Source organism: Hypanus sabinus, chromosome 22 (genome assembly GCF_030144855.1).
Source record: "Hypanus sabinus isolate sHypSab1 chromosome 22, sHypSab1.hap1, whole genome shotgun sequence".
Taxonomy (NCBI): domain Eukaryota; kingdom Metazoa; phylum Chordata; class Chondrichthyes; order Myliobatiformes; family Dasyatidae; genus Hypanus; species Hypanus sabinus.
The window spans coordinates 23508535-23530727 of NC_082727.1; the positions used below are offsets into that span (position 1 = coordinate 23508535).

General features: G+C 40.5%; 1 protein-coding gene across 2 annotated transcripts in view; it reads right to left on the bottom strand.

Moving 5' to 3' along the window:
- Window positions 1–2060: 2060 nt before the first annotated feature.
- Window positions 2061–22193, bottom strand: part of ccar1 (cell division cycle and apoptosis regulator 1) — a 66779-nt gene continuing 46646 nt past the window's right edge. For both annotated transcript variants that reach the window (XM_059947312.1, XM_059947313.1), the window contains exons 18-25: window positions 21709–21963; window positions 20591–20729; window positions 9187–9272; window positions 8729–8869; window positions 7949–8075; window positions 4880–5065; window positions 3899–4104; window positions 2061–2426 (exon numbers count right to left, since the gene is read on the bottom strand). In XM_059947312.1, the coding sequence (XP_059803295.1) occupies window positions 2367–2426; window positions 3899–4104; window positions 4880–5065; window positions 7949–8075; window positions 8729–8869; window positions 9187–9272; window positions 20591–20729; window positions 21709–21963 (1200 nt within the window). In that variant the 3' untranslated portion in view covers window positions 2061–2366. The remainder of the gene's footprint in view (window positions 2427–3898; window positions 4105–4879; window positions 5066–7948; window positions 8076–8728; window positions 8870–9186; window positions 9273–20590; window positions 20730–21708; window positions 21964–22193) is intronic.

Below are 22193 nucleotides of genomic sequence, written 5' to 3' on the forward strand. Positions count from 1 at the left end.
GTTTTGACCCTTCATCAGAATCTCTTGCTTACCCTCTTACACTTTGTTCTTTCATCGGAGTCCACAACAGAATCTTGTGTTTATGCTTTGCTTGCGTGTTGAAAGCATTATTTAGATGCACCTTTGCTGGGACTGATTGTGACCAAGGAGCAATATATAAAATTTAATGACAGCATGAAAACACGGAATTATAAATAATATTACATCGCTGTTGGAGGAATATATCAATGGGATGAGAAGGCAGGAGGTCAAATCCCAAAAAGAGGCAGCATGGAATTTCTTTGGAGTTTGTTTGGTATTTCACCAGCACGAAACAGTTGATTCATCAATGGGTTTGTGCTGCTTACCTGTTGCTGGACAATTGGAAGAGTTTAGAGATTGGTTCTTTTTGACCCCACCATTGAAATACTGTGGGTTTTTTTTTGGGGGGGGCCACAGTAGTGCAGTGGTTAGCAGGACACTATTCAAGCTTGGGGCATTCTGGAGTTTGGAGTTCAACTCCAGTGCCATTCTGTACGTTGTTTCTGTCTGCCCACCACATGTAATGCATGGGGTTTTCCCAGGTACTGCAGTTTCATAGAAATAGGAACCTACAGTATATTACAGGCACTTCGGCCCTCAATGTTGTGCCAGCCACATAACTGACTCAAGAAACTGTCTAGAATTACCCTACCACATTGCACTCTATTTTTCTAAACTCCATGTACCCGAGTCTCTTAAAAGACTGTATTGTATGCAAATCCACGACAATTGCCAGCTGTGCATTCCACGCACCCACCACTCTCTGTGTGGAGAAACTTACCTCTGACACCCCCCTTGTACCTACATCCAAGCACCTTAAAACTGTGCCCCCTCGTGTCAGCCATTTCAGCCCTGGGAGAAAGCCTCTTGACTATCCACATGATCAATACCTCTCATCATCTTATACATCCCTAATCCTCCGTCGCTCCAAGGAGAAAAGGCCAAGCTCACTCATCCTATTCTGGTAAGGCACAGTCTCCAATCCAGGGAACATCCTTGTAAATCTCCTCAGCAGGTTCATCCTACAGTCCAAAGATGTACAGGGTAGGTTAATTGGTCATTGTAAATGGGCCCAGGATTAGATTTGTCAGGGGTTGCTGGGGCAGTGTGGCTCTAAGAGCTGAAAGGACCTACTCTACGCTGTATTGCTAAAATAAATAAGAAGACAGTGAATTTCCGCCTTGCAACATGGATAGTGCACCTATAAGCTGCAATGTTAGTAGCTTTAAGTAGTGATAAGTGTGAAAGGGTGCTGGAGAGGGATAGGCGAATGAATGCTAGACTGGTCTTATTACCCAACTGATAGCAGTGCAGCTGGGCCTGAGATTGGAAACAAGACTGCTTCTCTTTCCACCAACACCGCTAGACTTCCTGGTTGTTTCCAACATTTTGTTTTCATTTCAGATGGAACTTTTTGATATCTTCATCAGACCCGACCATGAGATGACATTAAATACTCGGCAGCAATGCATTTGGCACTGGTTAGAGGCCAGTCACAGTAATGCAATTTTCAGAAATAGTTTAATGTGATCTGAAACAGGTTAAAATGTTTTAATTCTAAAACACCAATTAATGATTTCTAGCTTTATCCAATTCTTATCCCACACTCTAGAACCAGATTCTAGAGTATGAGACTGCAAGTCTGGGCTCTGGTCTGACTTGGTTGCTTCTTTGATGCTACAGGCCCAATCACACAATTTCAATCTAACCTCTGCCTCCTGCATACTGAATTGAAGATCCCAGAAGGATGCTTGGTGACCTCAATACATGCACATCCCTGATCTGCCTAATTGGGATCGCAGTGATTAAGTGAATGAAATATTTTACACAGATGTTTTGTTGTATATAGAGACCACCCCCACACCCTGCCACTATCAACCAATGCAGATTTTTCTATCTAATACATTTAGTGTTATCTTCACAACCATTTACAGTGAAATTATGATCATAGTTTAAGCATAATCATGAATGATTTAAGTAATTGGGTGTTTAAAGTTTGAAACTCCATACAGCTGGAGAATACAACATGACCAGTTAAAGCATCTGGTTTCTTGTAATTTATTAACATAAAAAGTTAATGTTCTTCTAAAAACATTTAGCAATGCAAAGGTATCTTCAGTTGACTAACTACTAATCTTTGAAGCAGTTAGGAATTCCACCTTTGCTAATTTTTTTTTTAAACAGTTCACAGTTATCAGAACTCTGTACATCTTTTTTTTTCTACAAACACACCCCAAAACTACAAAAATCCATTACACATGCAGTAGTTCAGCCAACTGCAATGCAGTAAAATCATTTTATAACAATATGGTCGACTACCCAGGTATCTACATCACACATCCACATCATGCAGGTGCTCCATTTTCCTTTGACTTTTTACTTTTGTCTTCATCTGAGATTTCCCCCTGTTTTAAAAAAAAGGAATATAATGAACTAAATAGAAACAAGTTGAATCAAATATTAAAAAGTCACTTAAGAGATGCTGCAAATTTTATGCACATCTGATTAAATATCAAATATTAATTTAAGGTGCAAGAGGTAAGAGATGCACATAAATTGCTGGGTGCATAGACTTGTGAGATTGGATTCTGTCTTACAAAGAAAGGACTAAGACTGCTGTAATGATCCCTAAACCAACTGCCCGAAGATTTTGCTGTGCAGACTCTGACAGCTCAAGATCAGGAAATTACTAGAGGAAACAATGACAAAAACAAAAGAAAAATCCTCAGTAATGTGATTAAGCAAGCAAAGATGCAGAAAAGATTTGCAAGGATATTGCTAGGACTAGAGAAGTTGAGTTACAAGAGATTGTAATTGGATGCTGTAAGGAAAGAGTTAACTGATTCCTTTTAGGTAAATGCTCAAATGTGTAGCACAAAATGGAAGTTTGTAAGAGAAAATGGTGATAGTCTGGGATGTTGGAATGTTTTGAGAAAGTACAAGGGAACTAGTCTACAGCAATGTTTGTAAAATGTACTGGCTACCAGTCTACAACCTTGAGAGTAGATAATGGGGAGAAACATGTTTATCTGGAAAAATTTTCTGGTTAAAAGTTATGAACGATTTTGAAGGATCCTGAAGGGTGAAAAAAAGCAATTTCTTTGTGCAAGTGGAGATCTTCTCTAGGGAGCGGGGGGGGGGGGGGGGGGGGAGGGGGGGCAAGAGGGGAGATCTATGGCTCCCTGGAAGTGTACTGTGTGGGTGGCTTGAAAGTTATTATTAATTCTTTTATTACTTTAGAAATAATTCTTTCTGTATTTTTATTCTTTATATAACTCTAATAATGTAATTTTTAAAGCCTTTAACACATATACTGTGCCTCCTTTGTAGATACCTCTTGCTGCTATTCAGAAAGGAACAAGGAATGAAATTCAAAATATTTTTAGAGTTGGATATGCTGGAGCTGTTTTCCATGAGCAAAGGAGGCTGAGTAGTGATCGTATAGAAGTTTATAAAATCCTGAATGGCGTAGCAAGGTGGGTGGTCACAGCATAGGGAAATTTAAAAGTAAAGGGCACAGGTTTAAGATGAGAAGGGAAAGATTTAAAAGGGCATCTTGTTCCCTCACACAAAGGGTGGCAGGTATATGGAATGAGCTGCCAGATGAAGTGGTAGAGGTGTGTACAATTACAATGTATTAAATAAATATATAAATAAGAAAGGTTGAGGGATACGGGACTAGCTCAGGGAGACACCTTGGTTGCATAGACAACCCGAATACATTGCAGAAAAACAAAAGCACTTTGCAAACATTTACCACACTTCAAATGCATTTATTTATGAAGTTCTTCAGACATGAATGACTTGTACAAGTGGAAATTTATTCTTTCCCATCCTTGTGACGATGAGATAACACTGGGCAAACATCCATATTTACCTTTTTAAGGACACTGTGAATTTCCTCCATAACTGATGACAGTTTCTTATTGGTGTTAATCAACTGTTGTTCAAAACGCAGTTTGGCTTCCTCATACACTTTCAGATTTTCCTCAGCTCGGGCCAGGTATTTCTTGTTTTCTTTCATTTCTGTAGACAAGCTTCTGCTGGCAGTTTCCATATTAGATATCTGCTTTTTCCCTTCCTCTGTACAAAATAAGATCAAATTTATGCCTTTACCTAGTCAAAGACACTAATTGGGTGAACACTTGATCAGAGATAACCTGAAAGACAGTGGAGCAAGAACTGGGAAGTCAATGACCTTTCATCAGAACTGCTTGAAGTTACTGATCTGAATCTGCACCCTTTCTCTCTGCAGATTCTGCCAGACATTTGGAGTACACTCTACATTTTCTTTTACTTTGATCTCCAGCATCTGCAGTATTTTATTTGAATCTTTCTGAAACTACTACAAGTTATCAACAGGTCAGAAATATGGGCCAATAGGTTCACAAGATCAAATTTATGATCCACTATCAAAATATCAGCAACAATCCACTGAGGGAAGGGTAGAATTGATCTTCGAGGTGGTTAAAAGGTCAACACAACATCTGGGCCGAAGGGCCTGTACTATGGTGTAGTGTTCTATATTCAAATTTGTAATCATGGAATGATACAGAACTTTCAACACAGCACATTTCACTTAACAGACAGCAAGTTGAGAGTTGACACACAGGGCAGGCATTAAGGCTTTAAGAAGAAAATAAATGGAGATAAGTTTCTTTACACTCACTGTCAATGCTGATCAGTCATCTGTCAATACTCATTACTTGGGTGAGATGATGCAGATCATCAAGCTCAAAGAACATTACCCCAAGAATCAGAACTTATATTAAATAACATTGATGAAAGGTTGGGTCACAAGAGATTGACAGAGGACACTGACAGTGAAATACGATCAGCAACAGAACCATTTTCTTACCGATCTTTGCCTCCAGAGTCTGTGCTTTAAGTTCCATTTCTGCTCGTGCCTTTTCACTTTTTTGTAATTTTTGCAGCAAATTACCCACATCTACCATTGTTCCATTGTACACTATCAGATTGTTGTTTTCTGTCTTTTCATTAGCTTCTGGTTTTACTATTAGATTTGGCAACAACAGCTTGTTTCCTAAAATGGATATGAAGAATAATGTTATCTACACAACCTGGATTCAAAATTTAACTCATTGTAATGGGATGAAAGTTAATTCCCTGTTCTGTAATTATCTTATGGAAAAGAATTTGGGCACCTTCAAACATTGAGGGAGTGGGAATGGTTTGAGTTTGTCGAAAGCACAAAGTTCAATAAGTAGAGAAATGGTAGAAGTATGCAGCAGATGGTGGGAAGAGAAAATGCAGTAAACATTTGAGGTAAACAATCTTTCAGTAAAAACTAGTTAACTAGGGGGTTAGATGGAATGATCACCAACACTCTCAATTTTTTTTTACTATGTATTTACACTTGGGAATCAAGTAAAAGTTGCAGACAAATAATGGAGTACAAAGTTCAGTATTTTATGATAGTCAAGTAAGGTTTTACAGACATTTATTATTATGCTTCCATTCATTTAGAAATTAAATTGGCTTAATTTTATACTGGCTCATTAACCTTAATCCTTATTTTCAGATTTCTGCTGATGTGCTTTAAGCTCCGTTTCTGCTCGTGCCTTTTCACTTTTTTGTAATTTTTGCAGCAAATTACCCACATCCACCACTGTTTACCTTTCTATGCATATAAAACACTTAAGAGCGTATGTTTCAGTGCCAGGCTCGGGAATGGAAGTTCTTGGGACTCGGGACAGATCGCTTCCTAGTGCACTCTCCACCGTGCCGGGTTGATGTGGAGCATCAAAAACTCAAAACCCTAAAACCTAATAATTAAACCACTGTGTTGCTTAGTAATAATTGCAGCTTTCATCGGGGCAGAGCCTTTCTCACTTTATCCTTTAAAATTGTTCCGATCGTTGACCGACTGTAGTCTAACACTTTTCCAATGACCGATGGTGTTTCATCTCATTCCAATCACTTTATTATTTCCACTTTATTTTCAATCGTGATTGTGATTATTTTCGTGAACAGAAACACTGCGCATTCAGAGCTCTGGCACCGGGTCCTAATGTCCACCGGATTAAGACAGGTTGAATAAGGGATTGAGCATCCGCGAATTTTGGTATTCGCGAGGGGTCCTGGAACCAATCCCCTGCGGTTAAGGAGGGCCGACTGTAATTGACAATTAATTCCAACCAATTAAAAGCAGAACCTCAATGGTAGTGACCTCCACATTATTCTTGGTGCCAAATGCTATTAACTCAGAAAGAGAACAAGGCAGATGAATTTGTAGCTGAACAGCTGGTGCAAGGGGCAAGGATTCAAGTTTGTAGACCATTGGGATTCTTGAAGTACAGGAGACCTGTATGGGTTTGACTTGAACCAGAAAGGGGCCAAAGTCTTTACTGGGAAGTTTGATAGTGCCACACAGGAAGGCTATAACAAGATTGAGGGGGGGGGGGGGGGGGGGGGGAGGGGTGAAACTGAGCAGCAACATATCACAGGATAAAGTGGGAACCAATGAGAGCAAGTCAAGTAATCAGGATAGTAAAGTCAGGGAAAAGTATAATCAATTAATCTGCATTTATTTCAATGCACAAGGTTTAACAGGCAAAGCTGATGAACTTAGCGTGGAAAGTTCACTCTAGTGGGGCTGTATTACAGATTCCGTTCCTCCAATAGTGAGTACTTAGGGTGCAGGTGCACAGATATTTTGCTGGTAGTTGTAATAATAATAAGAATTGTATTTCCCCATACTGACTAGACTGTCCAGGGTATTAAGAGCCTTGGCATGGTGGAATTTATGGCCAGGAAAGTTTCCTGAGTCAGTATCCAGAGGGCCCTATTAAGGAGGGTGCAGTATTGGACCTCGTCTGAGTAACAAGGCATCGCAGGTAACTTAAGTGGCAATCACTGAGGACTTTAGGTCTAGTGATCCTAATTCTAGTTTTAAGATAGTGATGGAACAGGGTAGTTCCACAGGTTAGAGACCTAAACTGGAGCCTGGTTAATTCGAGGTGAACCAGACAGGATCTAGCAGACACTGGTTGGGTGAGCGTGTTTGAAGGGAAGGGAAGGGAATGGAACGAAGGGTACACAGGAGGTTTTTAAGAGTGGGATATCAGGTGTCCAGGAGCAGTGTGTTCCTGTTAGAGTCAAGTGTAACATGGCTGTTTAGGGAACATTGGCTGGATGAGAGATATTGAGGCTCTGGTCAAAAGAAAGGAAGCATATGTTGGATTTAAGTGGTCAAGATCTAGCTAATAACAATAAAATGATTAAGAATACTCTTAAAAGGGAAATCAGGAGGACAAAGAGAGCATGGCAGATATAGTTAAGGAAAATTCCAAGACATTTCACAGCTATAAGAAGAGTGAAAGGCCTCGGAGATCAACAGAGCTGTCTATGCCTTAAACCACAGAAGATGGGGTCGGTGTTGAACACTTCTTGTTTACTGAGGAGAAGAGCATGGTTGCTCTAAAGATAAAGGAAACAAGTGGTGTTTTGGAGAACATTCATCTTACCAGGGAGGAAACACTTGCAGTTTTACAGCACATTAAGGTGCACAAGTCTTAGGGCCTGACCAAGTGATCCCTGGATTTGGCGAGAGGCTAGAGAGGAAACTGTAAAGCCCTTGAGGAGAGACTTGTTTCATGGCTGGCCACTGGTGAAATGTCTGAAGACAGGAAAGTGGCTAATGTTGTTCCATTGTTTAAAAGGGTTATCAACAAGTACAAGCCAGGGAACAACTAAGTATTCAGTCTGACACAAGTAGTGGGAACTTATTGGAGCAATTCTGAGAGACAGGATCTACCAGTATTTGGATAGACAAACTGATTAGGAGGCTATGTGCAAGGGAAGTGCCGTATTGCACTATGGCACGAAGCAATGCATTTTTGGTACAAAACATGAGGAGGTCAAATGGATTATTGTGAGGACATGTACAATAAACGTAGTCCAGTACCCAGCAAATGGTCAGATTCCACCTCGCTCTCTGTCACTGGTACTTTGACTTCATCTTTACTGCCATCTGTTAGCTTCCTGTACGAACAAGTTTCACGTAGTACGACCTTATTAATTAACTTCTTAACCTGATAAGAAAAAAAAATCAAAAACTCTTGATCAATACCAGAATACTGTTTTTTCCAGCATCCTTTTGCTGATAGTCTTGGCTCTTGATAGGTTATCTATCATTCTCCAATTTTAGCTTTCTTTAATTCATAGTACAAGACTTTAAACAGAAGTATTTGTAGGCAGTCCAGTATCTTAAGATACATACAGAAAGGTTCAATGTAGAGTAATGGGATTTAACTATTTTATCCGAATCTTTCCTCTTTTGCCCAAAGAGTTCAAAGGAAGCCCAGCTGAGATCATCTCACACTTCAGGGTGTGAATTTACTAATCTTTAGCTAGAAATCCTAATCTTCTTCGTCTAGGACAGGGGTTCCCAACTTCTTTATGCCATGGACCAATACCATTAAGGGGTCCATGGACTCCAGGTTGGGAACCTCTGCTCTTGGGAAATGTAAATACCAGACTTCTACACAACTGAGAAACCACTGCATGGTTTCTCCTGCAGAACTAATGGGGATCTTAGTTGTGTCTGACAGAGAATCTTTAGTTACAGTGTGTTTTCTTACTCAGCTAATATTCTTGTTTTATGGATTCCATTAGTGAATGTGAAGTACACAAGTTCCCCAGACTGCAACCGCACAAATTCAAACAACCTGACAGAGAAGCGTACCTGTGCCCGTGAAAGGTGGAGTCCAAGAGTATAAATAATTTCTTCAAGATCTTTCTCCAGCAGATAACCACAGTAACTTTGATCAAAATAAACAAATGCAAGAAGGAGATCCTTGTTGAATGTGAACATCTGCTTCTTTTCCTTAAAGAGTCAAAACAAATGAAGTCAAATTTTATAAATGACCAGATGGCTTAGCTCAAGCCTGACTGTTGTATTACTTGGTGCATACATACTAGCATGTTCAAGAAATGAGACTTCAACAGCTATAGGCATATTTATCATTGTTCACCCTGTGAAGTTATAAACTGACCAATTATCCCATAACTAGTAACTTGACCATGCACATCCGCTTTGAGTTGAAAATGCACTCTTCCAGGAATACTGTAGACACAATGTGGCAAGGTCAACACATCTAACATCTTATTTCATCATGATCCTGCCTGAAATTGACTCCATACCTTATCTTTGGATGTGGGATCTCTGGATCTCCTTGATGCTTCTCGTCTGTCATCCTTTTGATCTCTACTGTCTTCATCATACCTATCTGTTGAGAGCAAGAGTATTTAATACAATATTTCAAGTGGTTGCTCAGAGTTATATTTGAATTTAGGAAGAGTGCAGCACAGTTTAATGCACAATAATACCAGGGTAGTAATTACTATCAGATAATCCAAAGGATTTGTTAAGACCATAAGACATAAGAGCAGAATTAGGCTATTCGGCCCATCCAGTCTGCTTTGCCATTCAATCATGGCCAATTTACTTTCCCTTTCAACCCCATTCTTCTGCCTTCTCCTCATAACTTTTGATATCCTTAATGAAATACCCAATCAAACTCTGCTTTAAATATACCCAATGACTTGGCCTCCACAGCTGTCTGTGGCAACGAATTCCATATATTCACAGTTCTCCAGCTAAAGAAATTCCTCCTCATCTCTGTTCTAAAGGGACCTCCTTCTATTCCGAGGCTGTACGCTCTGGTCCTGGACTCACACACTACTGGAAACATCCTTGTCAATTCCAATCTATCTTGGCCTTTCAATATTTGGTAATTTTCAGTGAGATCCTCCTTCACTCTTCTAAACTCCAGTGGATACAGGTCCAGAACCATTAATCGCTCTTCATACATTAACCCTTTCATTCCCACAATCATTCTCATAAACCTCCTTTGGACTCCAATGCCAGCACATCTTTTCTTAGAGATTATGCAGGGACTGAGAAAACACCTGTTTTTCACTCAAGAAATTGTACAAGCTGTATATTAGTAAACTTTTGATTGGAACTCTGAAGAAATTGCAGCTAATAATCTTACAGCACATGACTGAAGCAGCTTCAGAAATAAATTCTATGTATTTATGAGCCACAGTAAAACCATTGAGCTGCAGGAGGAACACAGTGGGTCAAACAACACCTCTGTAGGGAAATGGACAGCTGACACTTCAGATCACGACCTTTTATCTGGACATCTCCCCCACAGATGCTGCTCAATTTTCTGTTCCTAGAGCAGCTTGTTTTTTGCTCCAAGCTCTAGCATCTAGTCTATTGTGTATACATTTGGCTGATAAGGGAGGTTTCAACAGAAAGGCAATAAGCAAAGGCTACTGCTAGTCTTCTAGTGAATGGTGATGAAGTGATTGAGTGGAAAACTTAAAACACAGCAGGCAACCAATTCGTTGAAAAAAAACCTAATCAGCTTAATCACATCTTCTAGCACTTGCCCAATAGCACTGCAAATGATCAAAGTTCAGAGTTATTATCAAAGTACATCTATAACAAATCACAAGGTTGCATACAGTATATATACTTTAATAATAAATGTACTTTGAACTATATGTAATCATATACAACACTGAGTTCCTGATGATGGAGGCTGCATTCCTGGGACAGCGCACCATAAAGATGTGCTCAATGGTGGGGAGGGCTTTACCCATAATGGACTGGGCTGTATCCATTACCTTTTGGAGGCCTTTCTGTTCAAGGGCTTTGGTATTTCTGTACTAGGCCATAATGCAACCAGTCAATACACTCTCACAGCTATGGTTCTGAATGTGAATATTTAAGTACTTCACAAATATGCAAAAAAAAGTATCATTTCAAGTCCAAGGCCCTTCATTAGATCTGGAGGATCTGTAGTTTTGTTTTGTTTTACAAATGTAATGAAGGTTTTGGCTCTGCCATCGCTTGGACATCAAGTTCCAAACACTAAGCACTCTTTTGGTGATCCTAACTTATTTCCTAACTTCCCTATTTACATTAAATCCATGTTGCTTGTTTTTGAAATTTTCTGCAAAGGGGTATAGGTTCTTCTAATTTACTTTATTTAGATTCTTCCCAAATCACCCAAGTTAAATCACCTTACAGCTTCCTTTATCAATGAAAATATCACAAGCCAAAAATACTTTTCTTCAGAACTAAAAATTTCCAGTTCCAATGGCACAGAAGGAGCCAATCAATATACTGAATTTACACTCCCCTCTCTGGGGAAATTCAGTCAGTTTGAATCCTCACCCCCCCCCCCCATTTAGCCCTCTGGCCTTGCAGATATTCCCAAGTGGCTATCTAATTCTTTATCTATTTAGAGATGCAGCACAGAACAGCACCTTGTGGCCCATAAGCTCAGCCGCCCAGCATCACATTGATTTATATAACCATATAACAATTACAGCACAGAAACAGTCCATCTCGGCCCTACTAGTCCGCGACGAACGCTAACTCTCTCCTGGTCCCACTGGCCCACACTCAGCCCATAACCCTCTATTCCTTTCCTGTCCATATACCTATCCAATTTTACTTTAAATGACAATACCGAACCTGCCTCTACCACTTCTACTGGAAGCTTGTTCCACACAGCTACCACTCTCTGAGTAAAGAAATTCCCCCTCGTGTTACCCTTAAACTTTTGCCCCCTAACTCTCAACTTATGTCCTCTTGTTTGAATTTCCCTTACTGTCAATGGAAACAGCCTATCCATGTCAACTCTATCTATCCCCCTCATAATCTTAAATACCTCTATCAAGTCCCCCCTCAACCTTCTACGCCCCAGGAATAAAGGCCTACCTTGATCAACCTCTCCCTGTAACTTAGGTGCTGAAACCCAGGTAATGTTCTAGTAAATCTTCTCTGTACTCTCTCTATTTTGTTGACATCTTCCCTATAATTCGGTGACCAGAACTGTACACAATACTCCAAAATTTGGCCTCACTAATGCCTTGTACAATTTTAACATTACATCCCAACTCCTATACTCAATGCTCTGATTTATAAAGGCCAGCATACCAAAAGCTTTCTTCACCACCCTCTCCACATGAGATTCCACCTTCAGGGAACTATGCACCATTATTCCTAGATCACTCTGTTTTACTGCATTCTTCTATGCCCTACCATTTACCATGTATGTCCTATTTGGATTATTCCTACCAAAATGTAGCACCTCACACTTACCAGCATTAAACTCCCTCTGCCATCATTCAGCCCACTCTTCTAACTGGCCTAAATCTCTCTGCAAGCTTTGAAAACCCACTTCATTATCCACAACGCCACCTACCTTAGTATCATCTGCATACTTACTAATCCAATTTACCACCCCATCATCCAGATCATTAATGTATATGACAAACAATATTGGACCCAGTACAGATCCCTGAGGCACACCACTAGTCACCAGCCTCCAACCTGACAAACAGTTATCCACCACTACTCTCTGGCATCTCCCATCCAGCCACTGTTGAATCCATTTTACTATTTCAATATTAATACCTAATGATTGAACCTTCCTAACTAACCTTCCGTGCGGAACCTTGTCAAAGGCCTTACTGAAGTCCATATAGACAACATCCACTGCTTTACCCTTGTCAACTTTCCTCGTAACCTCTTCAAAATATTCAATAAGATTTGTCAAACATGACCTTCCATGCACAAATCCATGTTGACTGTTCCTAATCAGACCCTGTCTATCCAGATAATTATATATACCATCTCTAAGAATACTTTCCATTAATTTACCCACCACTGATGTCAAATTGACAGGCCTTTAATTGCTAGGTTTACTCTTAGAACCCTTTTTAAACAATGGAACCACATGAGCAATACGCCAATCCTCTGGCACCATCCCTGTTTCTAACGACATTTGAAATATTTCTGTCAGACCCCCTGCTATTTCGACACTAACCTCCCTCAAGGTCCTAGGGAATATCCTGTCAGGACCCGAGGATTTATCCACTTTTATATTCCTTAAAAGCACCAGTACTTCCTCCTCTTTAATCATCATAGTTTCCATAACTTCCCTACCAATTTTCCTTACCTTGCACAATTCAATATCCTTCTCCTTAGTGAATACCGAAGAAAAGAAATTGTTCAAAATCTCCCCCATCTCTTTTGGCTCCACACATAGCTGTCCACCCTGATTCTCTGAGGGACCAATTTTATCCTTCATTATCCTTTTGCTATTAATATAACTGTAGAAACCCTTTCGATTTAACTCTAGCTTAATTACAATTAATTACAAATTACAATATCTAATTAACCTACCAACTGGTATATATTTGATTTGAACTGTGGGAGGAAACTGGAGCATGTAGAGGAAAACCATACGCATACAGGAAGAACAAACAAACCTTCTTACAGAGGATGCTAGAATTGAACTTTGACACTGAGCTGTAATCGTGTCGTGCTGACTGCTACACTACTGTGATGCCCTAATTATTTCACTTTGAAGTCACTGAGTTGCAACTCTCATCATTTCCAAAAGTAGAAGTTGCAAGTCATTACCACCTACTGCTTAAATAGATTTTCTTCACACCCTTTTTATTATACATAGGGAAGATTGTAAGATTGTAATTCTTTCTACCTTTCTCATCCTTACTTCATTAATAACCCAGGACCAACCAAGACCAGGCGACCGATCTACTCAAAGTCAGGCATTTCCAGTATAGCTTGCTAATGAGTTTTCACTTAATAAAAACTTTCTTGTTTGCAACTCAAACCAAATGGATTCACTTTGTCTCTCAAGAATACCCTTGATCCAGCTTTACAATGTATTGACAAATCAGTACTGCCATCCAACATCCCCTTTCTCCTACCCCTTCTTTTTTGAACAATTTATATCTGTGAACATGAAGCACAATATTTGCCATTTTTAAAGATAATTTGCCATCATTTCTCCAATAACATACACGTACAGTTATTTCCTCTTGTAGCTTTATTTGCCATAATTATGCCCTTATGTATTTGATAAAATGCCATTTTTTTTTAGGATGTGTGCATGACTGGTGAGCACAGGATACACCGTCCAGACTTTATTACCCATGTAGTGGACAGTTTTCTTCAACTGGATTGGGTGTTTTGGAGGAGAACCCATGGGCAGTAGTGTACTCGTGTCCTTTCACTCGTACCCATGGGCATTGTCTTTTCACAGATTCGGGAGATGTTCAGAAAGAGATTTTGTGGATTGTATATATATATAAAACATCAATAATGCAGGGATGAAATGTTTAGGGCACAAATGAGGTGACACGTGAGCAGGCTTTGGCCTGGATGGTTTAAGTTTCTCGATTGTTGGAGCTGCAACACAAATAAGTCAGTAGGGAGCATTTCATCAGACTCCTGACTTGTGACTGATTAATGTTGGAAAGATTTTGGATATCATGAGACAAATCACATAGTGCAAGGTATCCTGCCACTGACCTGTTTCTAATAGGTATGGCATTTATGTGGCTGCATTAAGCCATATTCCTTGGCTTCTTGAATAGTGGTAATAATGTCCAAATATCAAGGGTTGTTTATTAGAGATTCTTATTGGAGATTGTCATTAAAAGATAATACCTGAATGTTGACTAGGTATTCCTCTAGACATGCATGGACTTTAATTTCCAGAGGAGTTGTGATGAACAGGAAACAAACAATTTTCAACTTTATAACACAAGGAAAGCAATTGAAAAGGCAGCTGAAGATGGTTGGGTTGAGGACAATGCCCTGAAAAACTATTGCAATGATACCTTGGGTTTGGGACAACTGACTTCCATCAACCTCAACCAGTTTTCTTTGTGTAAGCTTTGATTATAGCTACTTTCGGTATGTTTGTTGTTAGCACTTCACAAGGAACCTGGCTTGACGTTCTGGCTTCATGCTAATGTTTCATTAAGGGGCATTTTAATACACATTATATATAAGATTGTGTTAGTGTACATTTCTGTTGTTGATAAGGTGCAGTGTAAATGCCCATTTTTGAGTTACTAACTCTGAAGTCCAACCCATTTAGCATAATTATAATACTACCCAGTACTTCTTTACAGGATGTCTTTGGTATGAAGATGCGACTATCTCAATTAGAATGTGCGGTGAGCACTCCTACTAATAGCATCATGAATAAATGCACCAATACAATCAGAGTGGAGTGGAATACTTCATAAATCTCCTGCATTTATCATGGGCTCTTATCTTGTTAGGCAGCCTCATGTGCAGCACCTTGTCAAAGGCCTTTTGAAAATCCAAGTGCACAACATACACTGATTCTCCTTTGTCTATCCTGCTTGCTTTTTTCCCCTCAAAGAATTCTATCAGAATGTTCGTTAAGGAAACCTTGCTGACTTTGGCCTATTCTATCACGTGCCTCCAAGAATCAATAGACAATAGATACAGAAGTAGACCATTCGGCCCCTCGAGTCTGCACCGCCATTCTGAGATCATGGCTGATCATTCACTATCAATACCCAGTCCCTGCCTTGTCCCCATATCCCTTGATTCCCCTATCCATCAGATATCTATCTAGCTTCTTCTTGAAAGCATACAGAGAATTGGCCTCCACCGTCTTCCGAGGCAGTGCATTCCGCACCTCCACAACTCTCTGGGAGAAGAAGTTCTTCCTCAACTCTGTTTTAAATAACTGACCTCTTATTCTCAATCCATGCCCTCTGCTACTGGACTCTCCCAACATCTGGAACATATTTCCTAGGTCTCTTTGCATTTCTCCCTTACCTAACTCTACACCGTTCAGACAATACTCTGCCCTCTTGTTCCTGCTTCCAAAGTGGATAACTTCATATTTATTCACATTGAATGACATCTGCCAAGTATCTGCCCACTCACCCAGCCTATTCAAGTCTGACAAATCTGTTGGAATTCTTTGAAGAAATGACAGGCAGGATAGATAAATGAAGGTTAGTGGATGCCATTTATTGGATTTTCAGAAGGTCTTGTCGCACATGAGGTTGCTTAACAAGATAAAACCACATGGTATGACAGGAAAGATAATAGCATGGATAGAAGATTGGCTGACTGGAAGGAGATAAAAAGTATGAATAAAGAGGTCCTTCTCTTTTTTTGGTTGGCTGCCAGTGGTGTTCTACAGAGAATTGGCCTCCACCATCTTCCAAGGCAGTGCATTCCACACCTCTCTGGGAGAAGAAGTTCTTCCTCAACTCTGTTTTAAATAACTGACCTCATATTCTCAATCCATGCCTTCTGGTACTGGACTCTCCCAACATCTGGAACATATTTCCTGCCTCAATCCTATCAAATCCTTTAATTATCTTAAACGTTTCAATCAGATCCCCTCTCAATCTAAATTCCAGTGTGTACAAGCCCAATCTCTCCAATCTCTCTGCGTAACACAGCCCTGCCATCCCAGGAATCAACCTAGTGAATCTACGCTGCACTTCCTCAATTGCCAGAATGTCCTTCCTTAAACCTGGAGACCAAAACTGTACACAATATTCCAGGTGTGGTCTCACCAGGGCCCTGTACAAATGCAAAAGGACATCCTTGCTCTTGTACTCAATTCCCCTTGTAATAAAGGCCAACATTCCATTTGCCCTCTTCACTGCCTGTTGCACTTGCTCATTCACCTTCATTGACTGATGAACTAGGACTCCTAGGTCTCTTTGCATTTCTCCCTTACCTAACTCTACACCGTTCAGACAATACTCTGCCCTCTTGTTCCTGCTTCCAAAGTGGATAACTTCATATTTATTCACATTGAATGACATCTGCCAAGTATCTGCCCACTCACCCAGCCTATTCAAGTCTCCCTGTATTCTCCTAACGTCCTCTTCGCATGTCACACTGCCACCCAGTTTAGTCTCGTCAGCAAACTTGCTGATATAGTTTTCAATGCCCTCATCTAAATCGTTGACATAAATCGTAAAGAGCTGTGGTCCCAATACAGAGCCCTGTGGTACCCCACTAGTCACCTCCAGCCAGTCCGAGAAACACCCATTCACTGCTACCCTTTGCTTTCTATCTGCCAACCAGTTTTCTATCCATGTTGAAACCCTGCCCCCAATGCCATGAGCTCTGATTTTACTCACCAATCTCCTATGTGGCATCTTATCAAATGCCTTCTGAAAATCTAGGTACACAACATCCACTGGCTTACTCTCGTCTAACATCCTTGTTACACCCTCAAAAAACTCCAACAGATTAGTCAAGCATGATTTGCCCTTGGTAAATCCATGCTGGCTCGGCCTAATCCTATTACTGCCATCAAGAAGTGCCACTATTTCGTCCTTAATAATGGACTCAAGCATCTTCCCCACGACTGACGTTAGGCTAACAGGGCGATAGTTCTCCGTTTTCTCCTTCCCTCCCTTCTTGAAAAGTGGGATAACATTAGCCACTCTCCAATCTTCAGGAACCGATCCTGAATCTAAGGAACATTGGAAAATGATTACCAATGCATCCGCAATTTCCTGAGCCACCTCTTTTAGAACCCTCGGATGCAGACCATCTGGACCCGGGGATTTATTAGCCTTCAGTCCTACCAGTCTACACATCACAGTTTCTTTCCTAATGTCAATCTGTCTCAATTCCTCTGATATCTTATGACCCTGGCCCATCCATACATCTGGGAGATTGCTTGTGTCCTCCCTGGTGAAGACAGATCTAAAGTACGCATTAAATTCTGTTGCTATTTCCCTGTTTCCCATAACAATTTCTCCCAATTCAGTCTTCAAGGGGCCAACATTGTTCTTAACTATCTTCTTTCTCTTCACATAGCTAAAAAAGCTTTTGCTATCCCCTTTTATATTCCTGGCTAGACTGAGCTCATACCCGATTATTTCTCTCCGTATTGCTTTTTTAGTTAAGATCTGCTGTTCCTTAAAACTTTCCCAATCATCTGTATTCCCACTCATCTTAGCCCTGTCATACTTCTTTTTCTTTAATGCTATACAATCTCTGACTTCCTTTGTCAACCACTGTGGCCCCTTTCCCCTCTTTGAATCCTTCCTTCTCATTGGAATGAACTGCTTTTGCATCTTTTGTATTATCCCCAAGAATATCTGCCACTGCCTTTCCTGCCAGGGCATCCGCCCATTTAACTTTGGCCAGCTCTTCCCTCATGGCTCCGTAGTCTCCTTTATTTAATTGCAACACTGACACCTCTGATCTGCCCTTATCCCTCTCAAATTGTAGATAAAAACTTATCATGTTATGATCATTACTTCCTAATGGCTCCTTTACTTCAAGATCACTTATCAATTCCTGTTCATTACACATCACCAAGTCCAAAATAGCCTCGTTCCTGGTTGGCTCAAGCACAAGCTGTTCCAAAAATACATCCCTTAGACACTCCACAAACTCCCTACCCTGGGGTCCAGCACCTACCTGATTCTCCCAGTTCACCTGCATGTTGAAATCTCCCATAACGACTGCATTACCTTTAGCACATGCCAATGTTAACTCCCTAATCAACTTGTACCCAATATCCACGCTACTGTTTGGGGGCCTGTACACAATACCCGTTAGGGTCTTTTTACCCTTACTGTTCCTCAGCTCAATCCACACAGACTCTACTTCCCCTGTACCCAAGTCACCTCTTGCTAAGGACTGAATCTCATTCCTCACCAACAGGGCCACCCCACCCCCTCTTCCCATATTTCTGTCTCTACGATAGCACGTATACCCTGGTACACTCAATTCCCAGGCCTGATCCCCTTGCAGCCATGTCTCCGTTATCCCAACAATATCTTAGTTCCCCATTTTCACCTGAGCTTCAAGCTCATCTGTCTTATTTCTGACACTACGCGCATTCAAGTATAGAATTCTTAGCCCATTCCTCCTCTCTTTGCTTAAAACACTGTCTATTGTACCTAACCCAGCTCCTTGAACTTCCATGAGAGCCCATCCTTAACAATCGATTCCAACATCATCCCAACTACAGATATCTGGCTAATTGGGCTAAAATTTCCTTTCTTCTCTCTCCGCCCCTTCTTGAAGGGTGAGTGACATTTTCAACTTTCCAGTACTGTGGAATCATGCTGAAATCTAGTGATTCTTGAAAGATTACTAATGCCTCCATAATCTCTTCAGCTACCTTTTCCAGAATTCTGGTGTGTGTTGCATCTGGTCCAGATGACTTATTTACCTTCAGACTTTTCAGCATCCCAAACACATTCTCTAGTAATAGCAAACGCATTCAGTTCTGCCCTGGTCTCTTAAACCTCTGGCATACTGCTAGTGTCTTCTACAGTGAATACTGATGCAAAATACTTAATTCAGTTCGCCTGCCATTTCCTTGCCCTCTATTACTACCTCTCCAGCAACATTTTCCAGTGGTCTAATAGCTTCTTGTCTCCTTTACACTTTATTTATCTGAAAAAAGTCTTTTGTATTCTCTTTGATTTAAATGCTAGTTTACCTTCATATTTCATCTTCTCCCTCCTTATGGCTTTTTTAGTTGCCTTTTGTTGGTTTTAAAAGCCTCCCAATCCCCTAAATTCTCACTAATTTTTGCTCTATTATATGCCCTCTCTTTTACTTTAGGTTGTTTTTGACTTCCTTTGTCAGCTATCGCTGCATCATCCTACCTTCAGAATATTTCTTCTTTAGGCCGTGTCTACCTTGAGCCTTCCGAACTGCTGCCAGAATCTCCAGCCACTGCTGTTTTGTCATTATCCCTGTTAGTGACCCCTTTCAATCAACTTTTGCCAGTTCCTCTTTCGTGCTGATATATCTGACTTCAGTTCTTCCCTTTCAAATTGCAAGGTAAATTCTATCACATTATGATCACTGCCTCCTTAAGCTCCTTAATCATATCCAGTTCACTATACGACATCCAATCCAGAATAGCTTTTCCTTGAGTGGGCTCAATCAGAAGCTGCTCCAAAAAAAAAATCATCTCATGGGCATTGTACAAACTCTCTTCTCTTGGGATCGAGCATCAACTTGATTTTTCCAATCTATCTGCATACTGAAATCCCCCATGACTATTGTAACACTGCTCCTCTGGCATGCATTTTCTATTTCCTGTTGTAAATTGTAGCACACTGTTCAAAGGTCGGTATATAAATCACAGCAGGGTTTTTTCACCCTTGCGATTTCTTAACTCTACTGACAAGGACTCTATACCTCTTTTAAGGACTTGGTTTCATTTTTTAAAAAACTAACAGAGCCATGCCATGCCCTCTGCCTACCTGCTTGTCCTTTTGACTCAGTGATGGTCACGTCATACCATCCAATCTCTAGCTGTGCTACAAGACCACCTTATTCTGTATACTGTGGGCTTTCAAACATAACTTTTTCAGTCCTGTATTCATCACCCTTTTCGATTTTGTCCCCGTTGCACTGTAATTTATCCCACTGACTACAATTCTGCCTGTCCTTCATGACAGTCTCACTACACACTGCATCTGCTTGTATACCAACTTCACCATCCTCAACCATCTCGCCGGTTTCCCATCCCTCTGCCAAATTAGTTTAAACCCTCCCCAACAGCTCTAGAAAACCTGCCCACAAAGATATTTCTTTGTACAGGTCATACCTCCTTACTAGTTTCCACCTTTTGAAATTTACGTTCTTCCTCTCATGCACACGGAAAGCAAATAAGTTTGATCAACTAACATCTACCAGCACTGCTCTAAGTTTTACCATCTTCATCTTCATCTTCAGCATCATCTGCATCCAAGGGATCATAATCATCCAGATTGGCATCCTCCTCCATTTCTTCATCTTCCTTAGAGTCATTCCTCTTTCTGAAATCTTTCTCATCTCGGTCCTTTTCTTCTTTCTGAAATGTAATTGAAATATTGTTTAGTTTCAAAGCTCATGGAGTGTTTCACTTTCACCAGTTATTAACTATAGTCAAAAATAAGAGGCATTATGAATTGTTATATACTTAAGGTTTGTATGTTCCAGTTTTAATCAAAGAAACCAAACAACAAAAACTCCAAACACAAGAGCCAGAAATCTTGAGGAACACACACCGAAGGAAGTGTTGGAGGAACTCAGCAGGTCACGCATCTATGAGAGGAATAAACAGGCGACATTTTGGGCAGAGTCCTTTCATCAGGACTGGGTAGGAAGGAAAGGAAGCCAGAACAAGAAGGCGGAGTGAGGGGAAGATGGGTGGATGGGGGAGGATAGATGAAGTAAGAAACTGGAAGGTGATAAGTGGAAGAGGTAAAGGGCTGAAGAAAGAGAGTGGACCATGGAAGAGAGAAAGAAGCACTAAAGGGAGGTGATGAGCAGGTGAGAAAGAGAGAAGAGCTTAGAGGGAGAAAAGTTATCAATCACTATTCATGTCATCAGGTTGCAGAAAGAACACCTCATACTGTCTGGACATTGATTTCTCTAACTTCTGGTAATTCTCCCCTCCCCTTGTCTCTTACTCCATTCCAGCCCACCACCCAGGACATGCCCTGGGTTACTGAAGCAGTGAATTCGGCTAAGGGGGAAGGGTCTGCTGCCACAGTCCTCTCCCAGCTGCACCATTCTGCCTATTGTCAAGATTTCAAATTTGCAATGAGAGAATTATTTGGCAGGATTAAGGTATTTTCAGTATTTGCTCCCTTGCCCTGTGTAACTGACCTTGTTCCAGGTGAAATAAATGCATTTGAATGGGGGCTGGTGTCTCGAGTTTGGCTGAGCATCAGGCTGGACAACCCTTTCCTTGTGCATAGATACAATTAATATAACTAATCCTATGATATTTAATAAACTGAAATTATAGCCTCAACATGCCTTTGTTTAATCAAAAGCAACAGTACCTTATTTCCATCTTTATCTTCTTTCTTATCTTTCTCATCTCCTGATTTTCTTCTTTTGCTCTTTGGCTCATTTGTCTCTTCATCCTTCTCTTCTTTTTTCTCCTTTTTCTCACTTTCTTTTTTCTCTTCTTTCCGCTCTTTCTTCTCTTTCTCCTTTTTGTCATCTTTTTCTGGGAGTGCAACTAACGCTTTGTATATTCGATATCCAAAGTCTCTCTGCAGCATTTCATTGAAGAGTTCAGCAAACAGAGATACCTGCAAGGAGAAATTTATTACAGTGAGGGAAGGGTCTGCTGCCACAAGCCTCTATTACCTGTAGTGCTTTGTGCATGCTCAAGTATTTTAGTTTATATAAAAAACTCCAAAAGTAATATACAAATAGTATTTGTTATAGGATAGCCTGCCATGCTTCCCAACTGGAGGATGTGGGGGTTTGTTAAGAATAAGACTCCTGTGAGAAGCTGTGTTATGAAACGGCTTTATAT